We start from the raw sequence: 23,904 nt of genomic DNA on the forward strand, positions 1-23,904 counted from the left end.
GCTTGCACTTCCTCAAACTGGCCGTGGTAACAATCAGCCCCACAACAACAATACCAGGCCTTATGGTCGTGGTCAAGCCAACCACATTGATCTGAATGAAGCTCAAGACCAGCCTGCTACTGTGTTGGGTACTCTTCTTGTTAACTCAATACCAGCTTCTATTTTATTCGATTCAGGAGCATCGCATTCTTTCATATCCGAAGATTTTGCATCCATGCATGGCCTTATGTTCGAAGAAATGAACAACCCGCTAGTGGTACACACCCTCGCGGGCCAATGTCGAACCACCATGGTTAGCCTCAACGTCCCCGTTGAAATTGAAGGGCTGGAATTCCATGTTTCCCCCATTGTTTTGAAGTCGTCCAATATCGACCTCATCCTGGGAATGGAATGGTTGAAGACACATACCGCTTCTATCATTTGCGCCACTAAAACCGTGCATCTACTACATCCGTCAAGTGAGATAGTGAGGTACCATGCTCATCTTGTTCGGAATGCCGAAGCACGGATTTATTCCTTGGATGCATGAAAATTTCTACTTCGATGCCTGAAGTATCAGTCCGGTCCGCGTTCTCGATCTAACTGAACGTCGCATCGTCAGAGGGCTTTAAAAATTCAAAAAAAAATCAGTGGTCAAATCCTTCTGAAGATGAAGCCACTTGGGAACTCGAGGATCGTCTTTGAGATGAGTACCTCGCTCTGTCTCCTTCTACCTCCTAAATCTCGGGACGAGATTTCTTGTAGTGGAGGAGATTTGTAACGCCCGGATAATTAAGCTACAGTAACTCCATGCTAATGATACCATGTCATCACATTTACATTTGCCAGGTCCCATGTTGGTTCAAACCAATTCAAATTTCAAATTTAAAATAAAGTCAAACAACGAAAGTTTTTCAAATGTTAAAAATAAAATGTTCAAAGTGTGGCAAATATTCCATAACCAATTATGGTGCTGACCCAACATTTTTGTAAAAATATTTAAATGCTCTTTGTGATTAAAACAATGATAATCATATTTAATTAAATGCCTTTCCTCAGATAAAAACTAGCAAACTATTTTTATTTGGGAGTAGAACCTTTTTGTGGATGAGGGTTAAACTAAAACATTAATTTAGATATTGGTATCATATCTAATAAAACTACAATATGCTAATAGTAAATTAAACAGTAAAGGAGAAATAAATAAAAAGAAAAACACACACACCCACAAAAAAGGGGGCAAACCCCCGTCCCTCTCTGGGCCTTGGGCCAACTGGCCACTAGCCAGCCCACCAGCGCAATGCCTCCCCTTCCCTGTTCACGGGGGGCTCGTGGCCACAACCGATGGCTGCCACGGCCGCGGCCATCGCCGTGGCGCCCATCCACCGGCGTCGCCCCCCTATTTAGCTGGCGCCTCTCTCTCCCCGATGCGAACCCTAGCTACCCCAAATCACTTCCCCCTTTTCTCGATCTGGATCGGGGAATACCCTTCCCGAGCTCCGCCATGGACGCGTCGCCGGCATAGCCGTCGCCACTGCCCTCCCCACTGCTGAAAACCGCGCCAGAAGCACCGCCTTCGTCGCCTACTTCGACTACGTGGTTGAGCTCGGGCCAGAATCCAACGGGACACACGCTGCGTCCCCGTCGTCCAACTCCCTCCGCTTTGGTCGCTGCTGTCGCCTTCGACTCCGGCCCCTCCTGCTGCTACTAAACTCTCACAGGCCTTCTTGAGCCGCCCGGTGAGCAGCCCCATCCCACCTCTTCCTCCCTGGCCACTCGAGCCGTAGCCCAGATCCCGTCGCCGCCGACGGCCACCATGGCCGCGAGCTCGAGTTGAGCTTGGCCAGGACTTGTCCGCCTCGCCCGTTTAGCTCGTCGAAACGGGGTTGCACCTGCACGTGCCCACATAATCCCGTACCTGCTCGCGAGCGCCTGCCTCTGCGCCCGTGGCGTCGTCGCTGCTGCTGCCGCCAAGAACTGCTGCTACTACATTTGCTCCGCCTCGTCGCCCCTGCCCTGCAGCCACGGCGCCCCGACCTCCCGCCCCTGCCGGCCACCGCTCGCCGGGCCTCGCACCCTCGCCCCGCATCGCCCATCTCCGGTCACCGCTGGCCCCAGCCGCGGCCATCCTCGCCAGTGCCTCGCCGAGGCCACGACCTCGCCGTGCCCCGTTGGACGGGTGCCCACGCCCCAGCGCCCGGCCCGCGCTGGCGCCACCCTCCATCGGCGTCGCCCTCCGCCGGTGCCGCCGCACCGCCCACCACCGCTGCCGCCGTGGCCGGCGCCCACCGGTGCCGTCGCGCCCTTCTGGGTGGGCTCCCCATCGCCCAGGCGGGATTGCCCGCACCCGGTTCCACTCCCCTGCGCCCGTTAGGCCCCCTCGGGCATATGACAAATGGGCCCATGCCCTTGTTTAGATAAAAAAAGAAGTAAAAAAAATGTATTAAAAAATAATTAATTAATTAGTTAAATGCTTAATTAACTTAATTAATTAATCTTAATTAAACTAATGAACTATATTAGTTAACTTAATCAGTAGTTAGATAAATGTGTGCATGAGAGGAGGACCCCACCCCCTGTTGACCAGTCAAATATTGACTGGTCAACTGGGACCCCCTGGACCCATTGGTCAGCCCCTGGGTGTACTCTGGGTGCACTACACCGGGTGCACTTAGCAGTTTTGCTATTTTAATTCGAATTAAATCCAAAATATTGTTTAAATTTTTGAAAAATCGTAGAAATTAAACCGTAGCTTGGATGAAAAAGTTTTCTACATGAAAGTTGCTCAGAATTTCGAGACGAATCCGGATACGCGGTCTGTTCGTCTGCCACTCGTCTCTAGCATAGCGAACCTGTAAACTTTCTCCTCCGGTTCATCTGTCTCACAGACGTCCGGAACCAGGATACTTTCCCGAATGATTCCCCCTTCGCCAATAACGCCTAGCACTGCGTTAGAACACCTCTAGCCCCGCTTATAATCATGTTGTGCATATGTTTGCGTGTATTTACCGTTTCTTCCCCCTCTTCCCTTCGGTAGACCCCGAGACCACTGCTGATGCCCCTGTGATCGACTACGTCGACGACGACCCTTCTTCCGTTTCAGCGGAGCTTCCAGGCAAGCCCCCCCCCTTTGATCATCCCGATATCACCCATTCTATACTCTCATGCTTGCATTAGATTTTTGCTACTGTTATTGTTTGCTCCTATTCTGATGCATAGCCTGCTTTTGTACCTACTTATTGTTACCTACCTGCTTATCCTAAACTGCTTAGTATAGGTTGGTTAGTGATCCATCAACGACCCCCACCTTGTCCTTGTTGCCCCTGCTTCATCACCGATGACTCGATCAGCGTGATCGATGACCAGAGCCCGACACCTCACATCACATCACGCCCCTTTAGTTGCTCGACTCTGCAGAGATACTATCGAGTGCCGAGGGTGATCCCTCATAACGCACTCCTGATGATAATTCTGTAGTGTAGCTATTCGATCATGATCATCGAGGGTGATTTCCTCTTTCACCATTCCCGATACGGCTCTGTCGTTCAACACCTCAAGTGTGAACCTCGAGGGTGGTCCCTCTTATGTTCACCTTGATGATTACATTGAGTGGAATCCACCGGGGGTGATTCCTCGGGTTTTCCCCTTGATGTCTGGACACACAGTTACCTTGACTTCACTTGAGACTATTGTGAAAGCCGGGCGGGCCCGGAGAGCACCCGTGCGATGTGACAGTGGCGGCTGGCTGTTTTGCGGTATCACCCAGGAAGGGGTGATAGCTCCGGACTTGTCCCGACAGCCGTCACTCCTTTTAATAATGCACTAACAGGTTTGGGTATTTGTTCTGAGTTGGCCTTTGGCCTTTATGCACTAACCACCACGCGAGAATAGTTATGGGCCTCGACGTCGCAGTATCAGCCGAAGCTTTGTCAGACGTCCAGTTCAGCATTGTGGCACGGTCGGATCGTGCTGGCCATCCGAGGCGGTGCTGGTATCCACCCTGCACACAACGGCCCAGAGTGCTGTGGGCGATGGGCCCAAGACCCCAGAGTGCTTAGGATGTAGACCGGCGGGGACCTCTCTGCTGAGCCTAGGTAGGGCTGCGACGTGTTGATCTTCCGAGGGCGGGCATTGACCCCAGAAAGGTATGTCCGGCCAGAGTGATCGAGCGTGTTGGGTAACGTGGTGCACCCTTGCAGGGAAGACATATATTCGAATACCGTGTCCATGGTAATGGACGTTCAGACTTGTATCCTGATCTTATACAACTAGAAATGGATACTTGATATGTGATGGATATGTGGCTCCGGGATTGCTTTCTCGCAGGGAGTCGAGGAGGGATCTCTGGGCATTAATGTTACAACATGTTTGTTAATTATAAACTGCTATTCTTTACTCTTCTACATGCTGCAAGATGCTCGGAGCCGCGTGAAGATGCTAGTCTTCGATAGGCTAGGCTTTCCCCCTCTATTCTGGCATTCTACAGTTCAGTCTACAGATACAACCCTTCCATTTGATACAAATGCATACTTAGTATAGATCTGATGCTTGCGAGTACTTTGGATGAGTACTCACGGTTGCTTTGCTCCCCCTTTTCCCCCTTCCTTCTTCTTTCCGTTTGATGCAACCAGATGGTGGATCCTTGGAGCCAGATGCCACCGCCGACATATACTACTACATGGAGGCCGCCGAAGACCAGGAGGAGTTAGGAGGTCCCAGGCAGGAGGCCTTGCCTCTTCGATCGTGTTGCTTTTGTGCTAGCCTTCTTAAGGCATCCTTGTTTAACTTATGTCTGTACTCAGATATTGTTGCTTCCGCTGGCTATTGTCTATCGAGCTTTTTGTATTTGAGCCCTCGAGGCCCCTGGCTTGTAATATAAAGTTTGTATTATTTTATTTGTGTCTAGAGTTGTGTTGTGATATCTTCCCGTGAGTCCCTGATCTTGATCGTACAGATTTACGTGTATGATTAGTGTATGATTGAATCGGGGGCGTCACAGCCGACCTACGTCGACCTCGTCAACGATGACGACGACCCCGACGTCCACTGATGAAGACGACGAGGGCCATGGCATCGACGGGCGCGGCTGGAGCGTGCGACGGCGTTTTTTTAATGTTAATTATGGCACTGTATGAACTGCTAAACTGTGCCATTTTATGGCCGTGACCCCCTAACTAAGTTTATGTTTATTAAACTACGCTTATTTATTTATTTAGTCATTTTATTTACGTTTTTCTATTTTTTTAATCATGTCCAACGCGGACGTGATTTGGGGTGCGGCCGCGTGGTGGGCGCACGCACGACCCAACGGACAAGGCCGGACACGTCGAACCCATTGGCGTCCCAAAGGGATAAAATCCGGCCAAACCGGACGTCCGTTTGGGGTCGTGCGATGGAGCTGACCTTAAAAAACTACTAGCCCAGTTTCAAGACTCAAGGATGATATGGACGCATCATTCCGCAAACAAGGTAGGGCATATCCTAGCTAGGAAAGCCTGCTGCAAATCGTTATGTAAAACTTGGTTTCATGCCGCTTTGGAGTGTGTTAGCTTAGAGATCTCCACGGAAAATTGGATCTTTTGCCCCACTTTACTTCCACTTAGATAATTTGCCCCCCGAGAGGCTGCCGGGTGGGGTCGGGGCCACTGGTCATTGCGACAACCTTAAGACAAGTCATCTAATCCCTTGTAAAGTGGGGTAAATCATCTAATCTCCCTGATCTCCATCTCCACAGTGGACACACACGCACGCAAAAAGTCGCCGAAAAGAGCAGAGCAGAGCAGAGGGGTTCGGTTCGGGGCTTCGGTCCGAGGAGATCGAAGCGGACGGGAGGGGGCCCAAAAAGCTGCGCCCCGAATCTTCGCCTCTGTCGCAAAAGGGCTTGGCTTCTGCGGGGAGTGGAATGCGCGGCGGCGGCAATGGGGGCGCCGCCGTGGGCGATCTGGGCGCTGCTGCTGCTTCACCAGGCCGCGCGCGTGCTTGCAAACACGGAAGGTCTGCTTTGCTTTGCTGGTTTGCTTCCGTTGGAGGTTCTCGAGGCTGGGGTTTTGCGAGGCGTTTTCATGCCCATTTCTGGCTCTCTTGGTCGAGCAAATTTAAATCTGCTGCTTCAATCCAGGGCACACAATCAATTTGGGGCGATTTTGACGGGAAATCGGAGCGGATCATCGTCGCTCGTTTGCTGTGGTTTTGACATGATTTTATATTTATACTGCGTCGCAAAACCCGACAATGCTTGGGGCTGGGATCTCTGCTTTGCGTTTTGCTTCAGAGGGCTACTAATAATATGCTTGCGTTACTTTGCTCTGCGTATGTTGCCCCATGACCATGAATATGATCGCTTATGTGCCCATCTATCTGCCTTGCCAACGTTAGTCCAGTCGTGGTCGTGGTTGTTAGGGTTGATTAGGACGTTTCTACGATGTGGTTTTCTTGTTAGATTTTTATTTGTTTGTTTTTTGAAGCGTCTTCTTGTTAGATTTAAACTCGTGGTTTGCTTACTTGTGCCCGCGTTGATACACTTCCAGTTGGTTTGCTTACTCCTGAGAATTGTTCGTCGCCTGCGGTTTGCTTGAGCCTGATTGGTGTACTCTGGGGTTGATTAGGATATCCCACTGTGCACTTTTGTTGTTGCCTCAGGGTGCTTTTACGTTCCCAGTTCAAAATGATGTTGCTCTTCTGGGTTTCAATCGGTCAAAGTTGATGGTCATTGGGCAATTCTCTTGTACCAAATTCTGTTTTTTCACCTAACCAGTTTTGTTGTTGAACGTTTTGATACTGTATGTGGCTCTTTCTATAAGCTAGAGGGCGTCTTTCAAGTCCCAAGTCTGAACCGGAAGGCTAAATCACCTGAAGCCTGATGGTGATTGCTTGTTCGACATTGCACTAGAAACCTCAACAGCCACCAAGTTGGCACTGCAGCTTTCGTTACTTATGCCATCTGTTGATACTTACTCCCTCCGTCCCATAATATAAGTGCGTTTTTGACAATAGTGTAGTGTCAAAAACGCTCTTATATTATGGGACGGAGGGAGTATGTATCTCTCATGCGCTGTTTAAGTGCTCTTTGGTATAAAACATATTATGCTAGTTTTTTCCCACACAATATAACATTACTAAATACCAAAGGTCAATGTAATGAAAAATCTACAACACAGCAGATTTATGATGGTAGAGCTGTCAGATTCAAGATGAGCACGAAGGGAATGCAAGCTGGCCTTTTTGTTCTGTTTATTTGTGTATGATATAACCTGGTGATTGGCCCCCATTAAAAATCATATATTCAATCTACACAAGGAATATTAGGTGCTAATTGTGCTAATGCATGCTGTAACTGGGGTCATGTTGCTCCTCTTGGGATGACATGATTATCTCATTTTTTGTAGGATGTACAGTACTGATTATTTGTCAGTTAAATTTTATGTAGGCATTATTCATTTCTCACTATTATTTACAGGTGATGCATTGCATAGCCTAAGAACGAACTTAAATGATCCCAATAATGTGCTACAAAGTTGGGATCCAACTCTGGTCAATCCGTGCACTTGGTTTCATGTTACTTGCAACAATGACAACAGCGTTATCAGAGTGTAGGTCCACCTTTTTCTCCACTATGCAGATACACCTGTACTGTATTTCATACTGAAGTTTATGTGCATTTTTCAGCGATCTTGGAAATGCTGCATTATTTGGTACTTTGGTGCCACAGCTTGGTCAGCTAAAAAACTTGCAATACCTGTAAGCTATCCTCTTTTTGCCAAGTGCCTGCATACATGCCATACTTGCTGATACCTGCAAATGGTGGAAGAGTTTGTCAGCGTTCTGATCTTCCAACCCAGGCGAAAATATAACATATATGGATGCATTAAAACAGATATTCTATTTGAAATGTTCATTTCCTTCACCACATAGTGAATTGTTGTTGGAATGTAAGTAGGGTTAGATCATCACAATGTCTACTTACTCTACCACATTGTACTAGATAATGGGAAAAGAAATAGTAAAGTTGGACTATTGATCATGATGATAGTAACTTAGATTAGTACATGCAAGGGTGTTACATATAAGGCTGGTGCCGTCAATCTAATTATTGTAATGTGCCAGTGATCACCTACTTTTGGGTCTTGGCCCATAATTATTTTTATACAACTTAGTAACAGTTTTAATTTTGTGCTGCAGGGAGCTTTACAGTAATAACATCAGTGGAACAATACCTAGCGAACTTGGAAATCTCACAAACTTGATCAGTTTGGATTTGTACTTAAACAACTTCACTGGTCCAATACCCGATTCATTGGGGAACCTATTGAAGCTACGATTCCTGTATGATCCCTTCATTTGCCTCATTATAGATAACACGATGTTATAGTAGGGATATTTTTGCTGTCATGCTAGACTCACATACATAGTCATTTGCTTGATATTTTAACCATGTTCGTGCCAAGATGGCTATTAGCATTTTGTGAGATCACTTGTTTAAATACATTTTAGCTGCTCAATATTTTAGGTAATCTGATCATTCTGAAAAATGCACACGTGCTAGACTCACATACACGAGGTACTTAGCTCTACTGGGCCAAAATGAGATGCTTTCTATTTGCCTGGGTAGAGTTACAATTATGGCAGCATAAACCTCGTGTTTAGAATTATTTAGTGTAGCCATGCAGTTTGATTCAACCCTTTGAAGCAACAACTTACGTGTTACCATTGCAAGTGTAAAACACCAACAACTAACAACAACAACAACAACAACAACAAAGCCTTTAGTCCCAAACAAGTTGGGGTAGGCTAGAGGTGAAACCCATAAGATCTCGCAACCAACTCATGGCTCTGGCACATGGATAGCAAGCTTCCACGCACCCCTGTCCATAGCTAGCTCTTTGTCGATACTCCAATCCTTCAGGTCTCTCTTAACGGACTCCTCCCATGTCAAAATCGGTCGACCCCGCCCTCTCTTGACATTCTCCGCACGCTTTAGCCGTCCGTTATGCACTGAGCTTCTAGAGGCCTGCGCTGAATATGCCCAAACCATCTCAAACGATGTTGGACAAGCTTCTCCTCAATTGGTGCTACCCCAACTCTATCTCGTATATCATCATTCCGGACTCGATCCTTCCTCGTGTGGCCACACATCCATCTCAACATACGCATCTCCGCCACACCTAACTGTTGAACATGTCGCCTTTTAGTCGGCCAACACTCCGCGCCATACAACATTGCGGGTCGAACCGCCGTCCTGTAGAACTTGCCTTTTAGCTTTTGTGGCACTCTTTTGTCACAGAGAATGCCAGAAGCTTGGCGCCACTTCATCCATCCGGCTTTGATTCGATGGTTCACATCTTCATCAATACCCCCATCCTCCTGCAACATTGACCCCAAATACCGAAAGGTGTCCTTCCGAGGTACCACCTGGCCATCAAGGCTAACCTCCTCCTCCTCACAGCTAGTAGTACTGAAACCGCACATCATGTACTCGGTTTTAGTTCTACTAAGCCTAAACCCTTTCGATTCCAAGGTTTGTCTCCATAACTCTAGCTTCCTATTTACCCCCGTCCGACTATCGTCAACTAGCACCACATCATCCGCAAAGAGCATACACCATGGGATATCTCCTTGTATACCCCTTGTGACCTCATCCATCACCAATGCAAAAAGATAAGGGCTCAAAGCTGACCCCTGATGCAGTCCTATCTTAATCGGGAAGTCATCGGTGTCGACATCACTTGTTCGAACACTTGTCACAACATTATTGTACATGTCCTTGATGAGGGTAATGTACTTTGCTGGGACTTTGTGTTTCTCCAAGGCCCACCACATGACATTCCGCGGTATCTTATCATAGGCCTTCTCCAAGTCAATGAACACCATATGCAAGTCCTTCTTATGCTCCCTATATCTCTCCATAAGTTGTCGTACCAAGAAAATGGCTTCCATGGTCGACCTCCCAGGCATGAAACCAAACTGATTTTTGGTCACGCTTGTCATTCTTCTTAAGCGGTGCTCAATGACTCTCTCCCATAGCTTCATTGTATGGCTCATCAGCTTAATTCCACGGTAATTAGTACAACTCTGAACATCCCCCTTGTTCTTGAAGATTGGTACTAATATACTCCGTCTCCATTCTTCTGGCATCTTGTTTGCCCGAAAAATGAGGTTGAAAAGCTTGGTTAGCCATACTATCGCTATGTCCCGGAGACCTTTCCACACCTCAATGGGGATACAATCAGGGCCCATCGCCTTGCCTCCTTTCATCCTTTTTAAAGCCTCCTTCACCTCAGACTCCTGGATGCGCCGCACAAAACGCATGCTGGTCTCATCAAAGGAGTCATTCAGTTCAATGGTAGAACTCTCATTCTCCCCATTGAACAGCTTGTCGAAGTACTCCCGCCATCTATGCTTAATCTCTTCGTCCTTCACCAAGAGTTGGCCTGCTCCGTCCTTGATGCATTTGACTTGGCCAATATCCCTCGTCTTCCTCTCCCGGATCTTAGCCATCTTATAGATGTCCCTTTCACCTTCCTTCGTGCCTAACCGTTGGTAGAGGTCCTCATATGCCCGACCCCTTGCTTCACCAACAGCTCGCTTTGCGGCCTTCTTCGCCATCTTGTACTTCTCTATGTTGTCTGCACTCCTATCCAGGTATAGGCGTCTGAAGCAATCTTTCTTCTCTTTAAGCGCCTTCTGGACATCATCATTCCACCACCAGGTATCCTTATCTTCGCTTCTCCTTCCCCTGGACACTCCAAACTCCTCCGAGGCCACCTTACGAATGCAAGTCGCCATCTTCATCCACACATTGTCCGCATCCCCTCCTTCCTCCCAAGGGCCCTCCTTAAATACCCTCTCCTTGAACACCTGAGCTACATCCCCCTTGAGCTTCCACCACTTCGTTCTAGCGACCTTGGCACGCTTATCCCGCTGGACACGAATCCGAAAGCGGAAGTCAGCAACCACCAGCTTATGTTGGGGTACAACACTCTCCCCAGGTATCACCTTACAGTCTAGGCACGCACGCTTATCTTCTCTTCTCGAGAGGATGAAATCAATCTGGCTAGAGTGTTGGCCACTACTAAAAGTCACCAGATGTGATTCTCTCTTTCTAAAGAGGGTGTTAGCTACAATCATGTTGTAGGCTAGAGCAAAGCTTAAGACATCTTCTCCTTCTTGATTCCTGATGCCATAGCCAAAGCCCCCATGCGCCCCTACAAAACCTGTGTTAGATGTACCCACGTGGCCATTGAGGTCTCCTCCTATGAAGAGCTTCTCACCAATCGGTACACTCCTAACCATGTCTTCCAAGCCTTCCCAGAACTCCCTCTTGGTGTTCTCATTGTGGCCTACTTGCGGGGCATATGCGCTGATAACATTGAGAACCAAGTCCTCAGCTACCAGCTTGACCAGGATAATCCGGTCCCCACGTCTCCTGACGTCTACCACTCCATACTTGAGGCTCTTGTTGATCAAGATGCCTACGCCATTTCTGTTTGCAGCCGTCCCCGTGTACCACAGCTTGAAGCCGGTATCCTCCACCTCCTTCGCCTTCTGTCCTCTTCATTTGGTTTCTTGGACGCAAAGGATATCAACACCTCTCCTCACTGCTGCATCAACTAGCTCCTGAAGCTTCCCTGTCAGAGACCCTACGTTCCAGCTACCTAAGCGAATCCTCCTAGGCTCGGCTAGCTTCCTTACCCTTCGCACTCGTCGAGTCAAAAGCGAAGACCCTTGCTCATTTTCCACTACATCCGGGCGCCGATGTAGCGCGCCACTAAGGATGCGACGACCCGATCCTCGCTCACTTGCCACCGTATCCGGATCAAGATACGGCGCGCCACTTGGGGGGTGACGGCCCGGCCCTTGCCCATTTTCCACCACACCCGGGTTCCGATGTGGCGCGTCGCTGAGAGGGTTACGCCCCAACGAAAATCTTTTGGGTTTCATCTCCATAAGAGTGGTTGAGTTTTTACGTTGGCTCGCCAAGCCTATCACAACCCTCCTCCTTTACCCGGGCTTGGGACCGGCTATGTTGAGACAACATAGGCGGAGTTAAAACACCAACAACTAAAAGGATGAAAAACGGGGGAAAATGTACTGTGTGTACCCCGTGTAGGATTTTTTTTAAATTTGATTTATGTTTGCCTGATTTGGTCTTTTGATAGAGGCAAAGGTGTCTCGTCTTTCGATGAGATGGTGGCTATCGTTTTCTGTGGGAGTCGACCTTGACGATCCGACTACGAACGTGCGTGACGTCGCGCCTTAGCAATCGCTAAACCAACTTCCGAGGGGTTATTGACCACGCCGGAGCACGATCAACCTGACCACGAGGATTTGTTTCCTGCGAACAAACGAAGAACAAGCAAGAAACTGAGATTGCAATCTGGATATTGCGAATATAAGATGAAAGCTTTATTGATCAAGATGGAGTTCTGTGACGCCTTTGTCTGGTTGTTGAACACAAACGAAGTACGTGAAGTTGCAGCGATGGCGAACTTTAATCTAAACAAAACCCAAAGTCTAAACGGTGCCCTAAGGGCTGTATATATGGAGGAAGAGGGGGGGGGGGATTTCGTGGCCCTTGGTGGAGGGGTTCGAAATCAACCCTATCTCTTGTTTCCCCACACATACGGACTCTAAAAATAGCCTATACTTATGTATTTCGAAATTACAAGGGCCTGGCCCAATAATAAGGTGACGCAACACCTAGAATAGGCTCGGGACGAAATTTATGAAGTGGCATCTTGTATATTTCGTCCAAGGCTTCATGCACCCATTATGGTGGCTTCTACTTTACTTACGAAGCCTTTTATCCCAAACAAGTTGGGGTAGGCTAGATATGAAACCCTTTCACGAGGACTTCCCAGGAGGTCACCCATCCTAGTACTACTCTCGCCCAAATGGGTTTCATACCCAAAAGACTGGCTAGTTTTTACGTTGGCTCGCCAAGCCTATCACAACCCTTAGATATGAAACCCTTTCACGAGGACTTCCTAGGAGGTCACCCATCCTAGTACTATTCTCGCTCAAATGGGTTTCATACCTATGGGACTGGCTATTTTTTACGTTGGCTCGCCAAGCCTATCACAACCCTCCTCCTTTACCCGGGCTTGGGACCGGCTATGCCTAGAACCCATTATGGTGGCTTCAAAGCCCTGAAATCATCACTTGTAACTCCGTTCTTGTTCCCCTTGCGCATGGCATCATCTCCATGCTTGTTCTTGCTCCAATGTTCATCCTTCTCCAAGCTAGGCCCTTTATTTGTAAGCAAAACAAATGTATCCAATTTAGGCAGCATCATATTTTCATGAACATTAGAATCATTACCAAGAAATGAAAGTACCTGATAATTTAATTGGCGTGCACGAGCTCTAGTAATTGGTCCAGTATATGTAACAGTAGGGCCGTGGGTGTAACAATGGTATTGATGTCCTCATCATCCTCTCCTTCTTAAAATGAAGTCGTCCTCGACGGAAGCTCATCTTCCTCACCCAAATAAGGCTTCAAATCTGCAATGTTAAAAGTGGGACTAACCCCAAAATCTGCAGGCAGCTCAAGTTTATATGCATTATCATTTATTTTCTCTAGCACCTTAAAGGGACCATCAACACGTGGCATTAGCTTTGATTTGCGCAAATAAGGAAATATATCCTTACGCAAATGTAACCAAACAAGATCTCCAGGTGCAAACACAACATGTTTTCTACCCTTATCTCCAGCAAGTTTATATTTAGCATTCATACGCTCAATGTTTTCCTTAGTTAACTCATGCATTTTTAAAATCAATTCAGCACGTTGTTTAGCATCAAAATTAACCTTCTTCGAAGATGGAAGAGGCAACAAATCAATAGGTGCACGAGGTAGGAAACCATACACAACTTCAAAAGGGCACATCTTAGTAGTAGAATGCAATGAACGATTATAAGCAAATTCAATATGAGGCAAGCATTCCTCCCACATTTTCTTATTATTCTTCAAAATAGCTCTAAGCATAGTAGACAGTTCTATTGACTACTTCAGTTTGTCCATCAGTTTGGGGGTGACAAATAGTACTAAAAAGCAGTTTAGTCCCCAACTTAGCCCATAAACATCTCCAAAAGTGGCTAAGAAATTTAGTATCACGATCTGAAACAATAGTATTTGGCACACCATGCAAGCGAATAATTTCACGAAAGAACAAATCAACAACATTAACAGCATCATCGCTTTTATGACATGGTATAAAGTGTGCCATATTCGAGAATCTATCCACGACAACAAATATGCTATCCCTCCCCTTCTTTGTTTGAGGTAAACCTAAAACAAAGTCCATAGATATATCCTCCCAAGAAACACTAGGTACAGGCAAAGGCATATATAAACCATGAGGACTGAGTCGTGACTTAGCTTTTTGACATGTAGTGCAGGGAGCAATAAAACGCTCAACATCCTGTCTCATCTTTGGCCAAAAGAAATGTGTAGCAAGTACGTCCTCCGTCTTCTTCACGCCAAAGTGTCCCATTAATCCTCCTCCATGCGCCTCCTGCAACAACAAAAGACGAACGGAGCTAGCTGGAATGCATAGCTTGTTAGCACGAAACACAAATCCATCATTAACGACAAACTTGTTCCACATTCTTCCTTCTTTACAATTCTGCATTACATCTTTAAAATCAGCATCATGCACATATTGATCTTTGATGGTCTCCAAACCAAATATTTTGAAGTCAAGTTGTGAAAGCATAGTATAGCGACGAGACAATGCATCAACAATAACATTTTTTTTCCCTTCTTGTGTTTAATGACATAAGGGAAAGTCTCAATGAATTCAACCTATTTAGCATGTCTACGATTCAGTTTAGCTTGACTTTTAATATGTTTCAAAGATTCATGATCAGAATGTATAACAAATTTTTGGGCCATAAATAATGTTGCCATGTTTCTAAAGTCCGAACAAGAGCATATAATTCTTTATCATAAGTAGAATAATTCAGACTAGGCCCACTCAATTTTTCAGAAAAGTATGCAACAGGTTTGCCATCTTGTAATAACACACCTCATAATCCAATTCCACTAGCATCACATTCAAGCTCAAAAGTCTTATTAAAATCAGGAAGTTGGAGTAAAGGAGCATGTGTCAACTTATCTTTCAATACCGTGAAGGCTTCTTCCTGTGCGGTACCCCAAAGAAAAGGCACATCTTTCTTTGTAAGCTCATTGAGAGGTGCAGCAATGGTGTTGAAATCTCTCACAAAACGCCTATAGAATCCAGCGAGGCCAAGAAAACTCCTCACTTGTGTGACCGTTTTGGGCTGCGGCCAACTCTCAATAGCTTCAATCTTGGCTTTATCAACTTCAATTCCCTGTGAAGTAACAACATAGCCAAGAAAAGATACTCGGTCGGTGCAAAAGGTGCACTTCCCAAGGTTACCAAACAAACGTGCATCACGTAGAGCAATAAAAACAGGACGTAAATGGTCCAAAAGTTCTTCCAAAGATCTGCTATAAATCAATATGTCATCAAAGTAAACTACCACAAATCGTCTAATGAAAGCACGTAAAACTTCGTTCATTAATCTCATGAAAGTACTAGGTGCATTAGTTAACCCAAAAGGCAAGACTAACCACTCATATAATCCAAACTTAGTTTTAAATGCTGTTTTTTATTCATCTCCCAATTTCATACGAATTTGATGGTATCCACTACGCAAATCAACTTTGGAGAATATTGTAGAGCCACTCAATTCATCAAGCATATCATCTAGCCTAGGAATAGGATGACGATAACGAATAGTAATATTATTAATGCCTCTACAATCAACACACATACGTGATGTACCATCCTTTTTCGGCACTAGAATAATAGGAACAACACAAGGACTAAGGGATTCGCGTATATAACCTTTGTCGAGAAGCTCTTGTACTTGACGCATAATCTCCTTCGTCTCCTCTGGATTGATACGGTATGGCGCACGGTTTGGCAGTGAAGCACCGGGAATTAAGTCAATCTGATGTTCAATCCCTCGAATAGGCGGTAATCCTGGTGGCACGTCTTGTGGAAAGACGTCAGCCAACTCCTGCAAAATGTTAGTGACAGCAGGAGGCAAAGAGGAAGGCACGTCCTCGAATGAAAATAATGCCTCTTTGCACACAAAAGCATAGCAAACAGATTTGCTGAAATCTAGCTCATCAATATCAGATTTGGTGGCAAATAAACATGCACTTTTCAATTTAATTTCAGAAATAACACTAGATGGTTTATTATTAGGCTTCATTTGTTGCTCAAATTATTTTGCCACAATCTGATTTTCACTCTTATTTTTTTCCTGTTTTGCTTTAGTAGCTCTATTAATATCATCTTTCAAAATGGAATCAGGAGTCATAGGAAGCAAAGTAATATTTTTATCCTTATGAACAAGAGTATACTGATTGTTTCTACCATGTTGTACAGAATTTTTATCAAATTGCCATGGTCTACCAAGTAATAAGGAACATGCTTGCATAGGTACCACATCACAATCAACATAATCAGCATATGTAGAGATACTAAAATTCACACGAACAGTACGTGTTACCTTAACCTTGCCGCTGTTGTTGAACCATTGGATGTAGTAAGGATGTGGATGTGGTCTTGTGGTGAGAGAAAGCTTCTCCACCATCTCCATGCTAGCCAAGTTGTTGCAGCTCCCTCCGTCTACGCGCACAGAACGTTCCTTCACAACTCCCTTGGTATGGAACAAATTGTGCCTCTGATTTTGCTCAGCTTGTGTGACCTGCACACTCAAAACACGTTGAGCAACTAAACATTCATACCTGTCAGCGTCTTCAGGAGCCATGTATTGCGTCTCATGATCAGAATCATCTCCACCATGTTCTTCACGTGTAATAAGAGCCAAAGTCTCCTCATCATAGTCACTAGCGGACTCATACCCACCATCCTCGGTAGCAATCATCACACGCTGAGATTTGCATTCTCTCGCATAATGACCTCTTCCCTTACAACGACGACAAATAATATCACTTGTGTGCCCTGTTGATGCTATGGAAGAAGAACTCTGTGCAGGCCCGGCAGGTGCGCTCTTGTCAGATAATGGTGGTTGTGCCTGTTTTCTGGTATCACGGCTGGAGATGGCACCTGATGGAGTGCAGTTGAAGGAGAAGATGCACGCGGTGTCCATGATGAAGGTCGGCCTGCAGAAAAGTTAGTTCGCGCCAATGCTTGTCGATCCTGCACTTCACGTTCAGCTTTACAAGCAAGATGGAATAAACGAGTGATATTAGTATACTCCTTATACTCTAGAATGGTCTGAATCTCTCTATTTAGTCCACCCGTAAAACGTGCAAGCATAGCTTCATTCTCCTCAACAATACCACATCTAATCATGCCAGTTTGTAATTCCTGATAATATTCTTCTACAGAATTTTTCCCTTGTCTTAAGCGCTGCAATTTTTGAAGCAATTCACGTTGATAATATGGTGGAACCCAACGCGTACGCATAGCAGTTTTCAAAGCAGCCCAAGTAGTTGGAATAGGATATAATCTACAATGTTCAGACCACCATACACATGCAAAACTAGTGAAAGCACAAACAGCAACAGCAACCCGTCTCTCCTCGGGATATTGTAAACATGTAAATCGTTGTTCAGTTTCTAACTCCCAAGTAAGATATATATCAGGAACATATCTATCATCAAATGGTGGAATATTCAATTTCAGTTTAGGAATATGGACATCTCGTACCTGAGGGAGGGCCCTACCTTTGTGATTATTTGCATGTGGACGACCTGGTGGTTGTGGTGCTGGTGGTTGCACGTAGTTCTGATTTTGATCAACTTCATCCTCGTAATCTCCCGCATAATCATCCTCCGCATCAGCAGCAGGAGCCACAGAAGTATCAACAGCAGCACCAACAGTTTGGCCAGGATGAAGAAGTACACGGCTTGCTCGGCGAAGGGCTGTTTCGCGACGTGGAGGTAGTAGTTGTTGTTGTTGTTGCAGAGGTGCAGCAGGTGCAGCCAGTGGTGGAAGACGCGCAAGCAGTTCATTAAATCTGTTATCGAGCTTTGTTTCGAACGTCTTCTCAAAGCCAGTGATCTTCTCCATGGCCTCTTCAAAATTGTTCAGCACATCTTGCACCTGTTCAGTCATCATTTGCTGAAACTTATCATGAAGCTCCTTGTTCGTTAAGCTCTCCCAGTCAATCTCGTCGGCTTGTGATCCTGGCATGGTTAGCAGCAATAGAAACACACAAGAATATGATCCTACAGAGTACGAACAAGTGGTGGTGGTGGGTGTCACAAATCCGTCAAGCAAAACTCAAATTCTTACCAGTTCTTACCTAGCAGCAGGCGGTGATTGGCAACCGTTGTAGTCAAAACTCTCAAAGCTTGGATAGAGCGATTACCAGGGAGAGTCAAACGCACGACGTAGATGTATGTGGAGCTGGGAAGGCTTATAATATGATAGCAAAAAGGTCAGCAATAATCAATTCAGAGATGCAAAGTTGAATAAACGCTCAACGACGGTACTGTGCTGGTCCTAGGCTAGACCGTGCTAGAGACGCGAGCCTAGAACACTAACAAAATCACGACGCGACACGTAATCAAGGAAGGAGCACACTTTGAATTTTTTTTCGCTCTTTTTTTTGCGCTCTTTTTTTTTGCGAAAATTCATTATAATGGCGAGTGTCTCAAAACTCTTCCCAAGTCAAGGTAACAGGATAGGCACGAAATTTTTGTGACCAATTTTTTTTTTTCGACTGCCCGGACCAAAATCTGGAAACGGCTCAAAAAAAACTTTCTATAATGGCACCTGTCTCAAAATACTCAGAAACACCTAAAAATAGGATAGCCAGATTTTTTTTGATAAGTGCGTTTTTGGAAAACTTTGGGCCTAAACGGAGGGTGGTTTCCGGACTCTTTTTTTTTCAAAACCTACTCCGGCAAGGAAACACGAATCGGAAACTAGATGGATCTCGAAAACAAACCTAATATGAAAAGAACTCGGATTGGTGGTGGATATATGGTGGTATATCGCAGCGGTGGTGGTATATGGCAGCGGTGGTGGTATATGGATACGGATTCAAAGCGGTGGCGGATAAGCGGTGGTGGTAGATGGCAGGGGCGATGATGATGGTGCGGCGGCGGCGTGACAACTTATGACCAGAACCCGAAACTCTAAAAGACTAGACTCTAAGACCAGCAACTAGACACGACGATGCAACCGCAAATTCAACAACGCAAATACAGAAAAGATTATGCAATGGCTCAGACTGGTTCAGATATGATGAACTAACCCTAATTTTTGTGTGTGGCTTTTTCGTGGACTATAGGTATGAAGAACAAACTCGATCTAAACTACGAAAAACTGTAAAATCTCACCGAGCAACCTGGAAATCTGATACCACTTGATAGAGGCAAAGGTGTCCCGTCTTTCGATGAGATGGTGGCTATCGTTTTCTGTGGGAGTCGACCTTGACGATCCGACTACGGACGTGCGTGACGTCGCGCCTTAGCAATCGCTAAACCAACTTCCGAGGGGTTATTGACCACGCCGGAGCACGATCAACCTGACCACGAGGGTCTGTTTCCTGCGAACAAACGAAGAACAAGCAAGAAACTGAGATTGCAATCTGGATAGTGCGAATATAAGATGAAAGCTTTATTGATCAAGATGGGGTTCTGTGACGCCTTTGTCTGGTCGTTGAACACAAACGAAGTACGTGAAGTTGCAGCGATGGCGAACTTTAGTCTAAACAAAACCCAAAGTCTAAACGGTGCCCTAAGGGCTGTATATATGGAGGAAGAGGGGGGGGGGGATTTCGTGGCCCTTGGTGGAGGGGTTCGAAATCAACCCTATCTCTTGTTTCCCCACACATACGGACTCTAAAAATAGCCTATACTTATGTATTTCGAAATTACAAGGGCCTGGCCCAATAATAAGGTGACGCAGCACCTAGAATAGGCTCGGGACGAAATTTATGAAGTGGCATCTTGTATATTTCGTCCAAGGCTTCATGCACCCATTATGGTGGCTTCAAAGCCCTGAAATCATCACTTGTAACTCCGTTCTTGTTCCCCTTGCGCATGGCATCATCTCCATGCTTGTTCTTGCTCCAATGTTCATCCTTCTCCAAGCTAGGCCCTTCATTTGTAAGCAAAACAAATGTATCCAATTTAGGCAGCATCATATTCTCATGAACATTAGAATCATTACCAAGAAACGAAAGTACCTGATAATTTAATTGGCGTGCGCGAGCTTTAGTAATTGGTCCAGTATATGTAGCCGTAGGGGCTGTGGGTGTAACAATGGTATTGATGTCCTCATCATCTTTGCTGTGAACTTGTGTGCACATTATATTTGTGCTCTTTGCTCTTTTCTAGGCAATGAGTAGTTTGCCACTTGGCATTCCTTTTATGTTTCTTATTAAGACAAAATATCCAGTGGAAACCAAGTTACGGTAGAAATCGGGGAAAACCATGTAAACACTATGTCTCAAACTTATTCAAGCTCAAATCAAATTCATTTAGGAGGTATGAAAATAAATTACTTTCAGCATTGAATACTGACAAAACTACACCATCAATATTCATGTATATATATTTTCCTTACCTCCCATATAATATGAGTTTGAACTTCAAATTTTACATGTTAACAGAACATCACCTTTCTAACATAGCATTTTTTTAAATAATTTCTGAAAACTTCTTACGTCTCAACAGAGTTTTCATTTTATTTGGTTTCCAGCGGATTCTTCTCGTTTCTTATGGCATCTATCTTGTTATTAAGTTATTAAAATAGAAACTTTGGTCAAGACTCAACCACTGTGTTAATTTTCCCTATAGCACTCTCCAGGTGATACTAATTTGTGCATTTTCATTATATATATGAGCATAGGCGTCTTAACAACAACAGTCTTTCGGGCACAATTCCTAAATTTTTAACTGCTATTACTGCTCTCCAAGTTCTGTAAGTATTTGTCTTCTTATGCTACATCCTTTTCTTCAGCATAACCTTTGGTATAAACTAGGAAGCGTCTAATTAACAAAAGCTGAATATTTCTAATAATTATAGGGATTTGTCAAATAATAAGCTGTCAGGAGAAGTTCCATCAACCGGTTCATTTTCGTTATTCACCCCTATCAGGTAAAGCTAGCATGTTAGTTGATAAATTCAGTTTTCTTTGCCTTGACGCTGCTTCAATTCACACTTGTTTATTTTGCAGTTATGCCAACAATTCACATTTGTTTATCATTTCAGTTTTGGCAACAACCCTGCCTTATGCGGTCCTGGGACTTCTAAACCTTGCCCCGGCGCTCCTCCCTTCTCCCCACCTCCTCCATATAACCCTCCAACCCCTGAGCAATCACCAGGTGATTTATGCATAATTACGGATTGGCTATTAACTTCATGTATACCTTCCATTGCAATAAGACCGCTGCAATGTTCTTTCATTGATGTAACATCCCAGCTGGGATGAGACTATGAGAGTAGTCCAGAAACAAGTAAAATGTTCTACAGGCTGGAGTCGATACTGTTGTCGATATTGAATGCTTTTTCTGGACTTCCTTGTTTCCTACCTTTATGGTGGAGATTATCTGGTGCTTCATGTGCTACCAACGCACATCATGATAAATCAGCATGAAAACTTCTGGTTTTTTAACAATGATACAAGATCTCATGGTACACCTCCACCCCCTATCAGTGGAAAAATGTTCAAGTAGCTGCTACTGTCACTGCCTGTGTGGCCTCCTAGTGCTGCTTCCACTACTGATTGCATCTCTGTTAGCTAATTCATGTCCATTGTGTGACCTGTTTTCTGGCTTGGTTCTCTTATTTGTTGTCATCCTATTCTGGAACATTGCTTGGCAACACACGATTTTATTTAGCCCACAGATACTTAACAAGGTATGGAATTGATGGTTTTGTTCTCATTCGTTTAGGAAGTAGTTCCTCCAGTACTGGAGCAATTGCTGGTGGAGTGGCTGCTGGTGCTGCCTTGCTATTTGCTATTCCTGCAATTGGTTTTGCATACTGGAGCCGCAGGAAACCGCGAGAGCATTTCTTTGATGTACCGGGTAAGCAGCATTCAGTAGCAGCCAGCATGAGGAAAATTACTTGTAAGATGACAGTAGCCTGAAATTTCTTATGTGATACAGCTGAGGAGGATCCAGAGGTCCATCTTGGTCAGCTTAAAAGATTTTCACTAAGAGAATTACAAGTTGCTACGGATACCTTCAGCAATAAGAACATTCTTGGAAGAGGTGGATTTGGCAAGGTCTACAAAGGGAGACTAACAGATGGTACGCTAGTAGCTGTCAAGAGACTGAAGGAGGAGAGGACACCTGGTGGGGAGCTACAATTTCAAACAGAAGTTGAGATGATTAGTATGGCTGTACACAGAAACTTATTGCGTCTTCGTGGATTCTGTATGACACCAACAGAAAGGTTGCTTGTGTATCCATACATGGCTAATGGAAGTGTTGCATCACGTCTAAGAGGTACTTTGCCCTGTTTCTCCACTTTTCCTTGTATATTTCAGATCGTTGTAAGTCTTAATATAATGTACTCCGTCTGTAAATAAATATAAGACGTTTTAGGTCACCATTTGTTTACAGAGGTAGTAGAATATAATTCTAAAAGAATATATTTGACTGGCTTATATTTTTAGAACGAGGGCCAGCTGAACCGCCACTGGATTGGCAAACGAGAAGAAGAATTGCATTGGGTTCTGCCAGGGGCCTCTCCTATTTACATGATCACTGTGATCCAAAGATCATCCATCGTGACGTGAAAGCTGCAAATATTTTATTAGATGAAGACTTTGAAGCTGTAGTGGGGGATTTTGGTTTGGCCAAACTAATGGATTACAAGGATACCCATGTAACAACTGCTGTGCGTGGAACAATTGGGCATATTGCACCAGAATATCTTTCAACAGGAAAATCCTCAGAGAAAACTGATGTATTCGGTTATGGAATTACGCTTTTAGAGCTTATTACAGGACAGCGTGCCTTTGATCTTGCTCGCCTTGCCAATGACGACGATGTCATGCTACTTGACTGGGTAATTAACTAGTGAGATTTCCTTGGTTCAAATAGCTAGCCAGGTTCATAATGCTTCATGTACAAACTTATTCTAAACAAAAAAAGTGATTAACAGAGCTTTAGCAAGGCTTCTATTTGATGTTACATCATTGACAAAGTTAAGTATGTGTAGAGGGGCAGTCCTAAAACATTCTTCCGTTTGGTTGTAGGGGAGCTGCCTTATTGTCATCCTTTTTTGTTGTTGTTGATTTTACTTGTGCAGGTGAAAGGATTGCTCAAGGAGAGAAGGCTGGAGATGTTGGTGGATCCAGACCTACAGACCAACTACATCGATGTTGAGGTGGAATCGCTGATCCAGGTTGCGCTCCTTTGCACACAGGGCTCCCCCACGGAGCGCCCGAAGATGTTGGAAGTGGTAAGGATGCTCGAAGGTGATGGTCTTGCGGAGAGATGGGATGAGTGGCAAAAGGTTGAAGTCTCACGGCAGGAGGTAGAGCTGGGTCCTCATCGAAACTCTGAGTGGATCGTCGATTCCACTGACAACCTCCATGCAGTTGAGCTATCAGGGCCAAGGTGATGGTGGCTGCTGCTAAATTAGGTCTCGTAAGAAATAGCATGTGCATGAACGATCCTAGTGAGATCCCCCATTTGTTCATATCAGCCAATGGAAAAAATGTTGCGGCAGCCACAATATATTTTGATGTACTTGTAATGATGCTCTTGGAAGTTGGAACCGATATTCTCCTGCTGACCAAATGCTGCAGCAAGGAATGGATCTGACAAGTCATGGGTCAGGTGGTGATTGGTTGGATCTGTGTCTATTGTACAACTGACAAGTGATATCTTTTTTTTTTGAGGATGACAAGTGATATCTAACTAGCGTGCAGTACTACCTTGTCAAATGCGAGG

The 23,904-nt window shown here is 45.1% G+C and overlaps 1 protein-coding gene across 3 annotated transcripts; it reads left to right on the forward strand.

Moving 5' to 3' along the window:
• The first annotated feature begins 5,698 nt into the window (after window positions 1-5,698).
• LOC119336464 (LRR receptor kinase BAK1-like) lies at window positions 5,699-23,904 on the forward strand. Of its 3 annotated transcripts, XM_037608503.1 has the most exons (11): window positions 5,702-5,973; window positions 7,436-7,568; window positions 7,645-7,716; window positions 8,158-8,301; window positions 20,846-20,917; window positions 21,023-21,094; window positions 21,209-21,321; window positions 21,892-22,026; window positions 22,108-22,449; window positions 22,620-23,014; window positions 23,258-23,903. In XM_037608503.1, the coding sequence occupies exons 1-11, from the start codon at window positions 5,898-5,900 to the stop codon at window positions 23,570-23,572; spliced, it is 1,869 nt and encodes a 622-aa protein (XP_037464400.1). In that variant the 5' UTR covers window positions 5,702-5,897; the 3' UTR covers window positions 23,573-23,903. The 3 variants fall into 3 exon arrangements, with proteins under 3 accessions (XP_037464402.1, XP_037464401.1, XP_037464400.1); XM_037608505.1 differs by lacking the exon at window positions 22,620-23,014 and having other exon boundaries at window positions 5,699-5,973; window positions 23,258-23,479; XM_037608504.1 differs by lacking the exon at window positions 20,846-20,917 and having other exon boundaries at window positions 5,701-5,973; window positions 23,258-23,904.

This window comes from Triticum dicoccoides, chromosome 7B (assembly GCF_002162155.2).
Source record: "Triticum dicoccoides isolate Atlit2015 ecotype Zavitan chromosome 7B, WEW_v2.0, whole genome shotgun sequence".
Classification (NCBI taxonomy): domain Eukaryota; kingdom Viridiplantae; phylum Streptophyta; class Magnoliopsida; order Poales; family Poaceae; genus Triticum; species Triticum dicoccoides.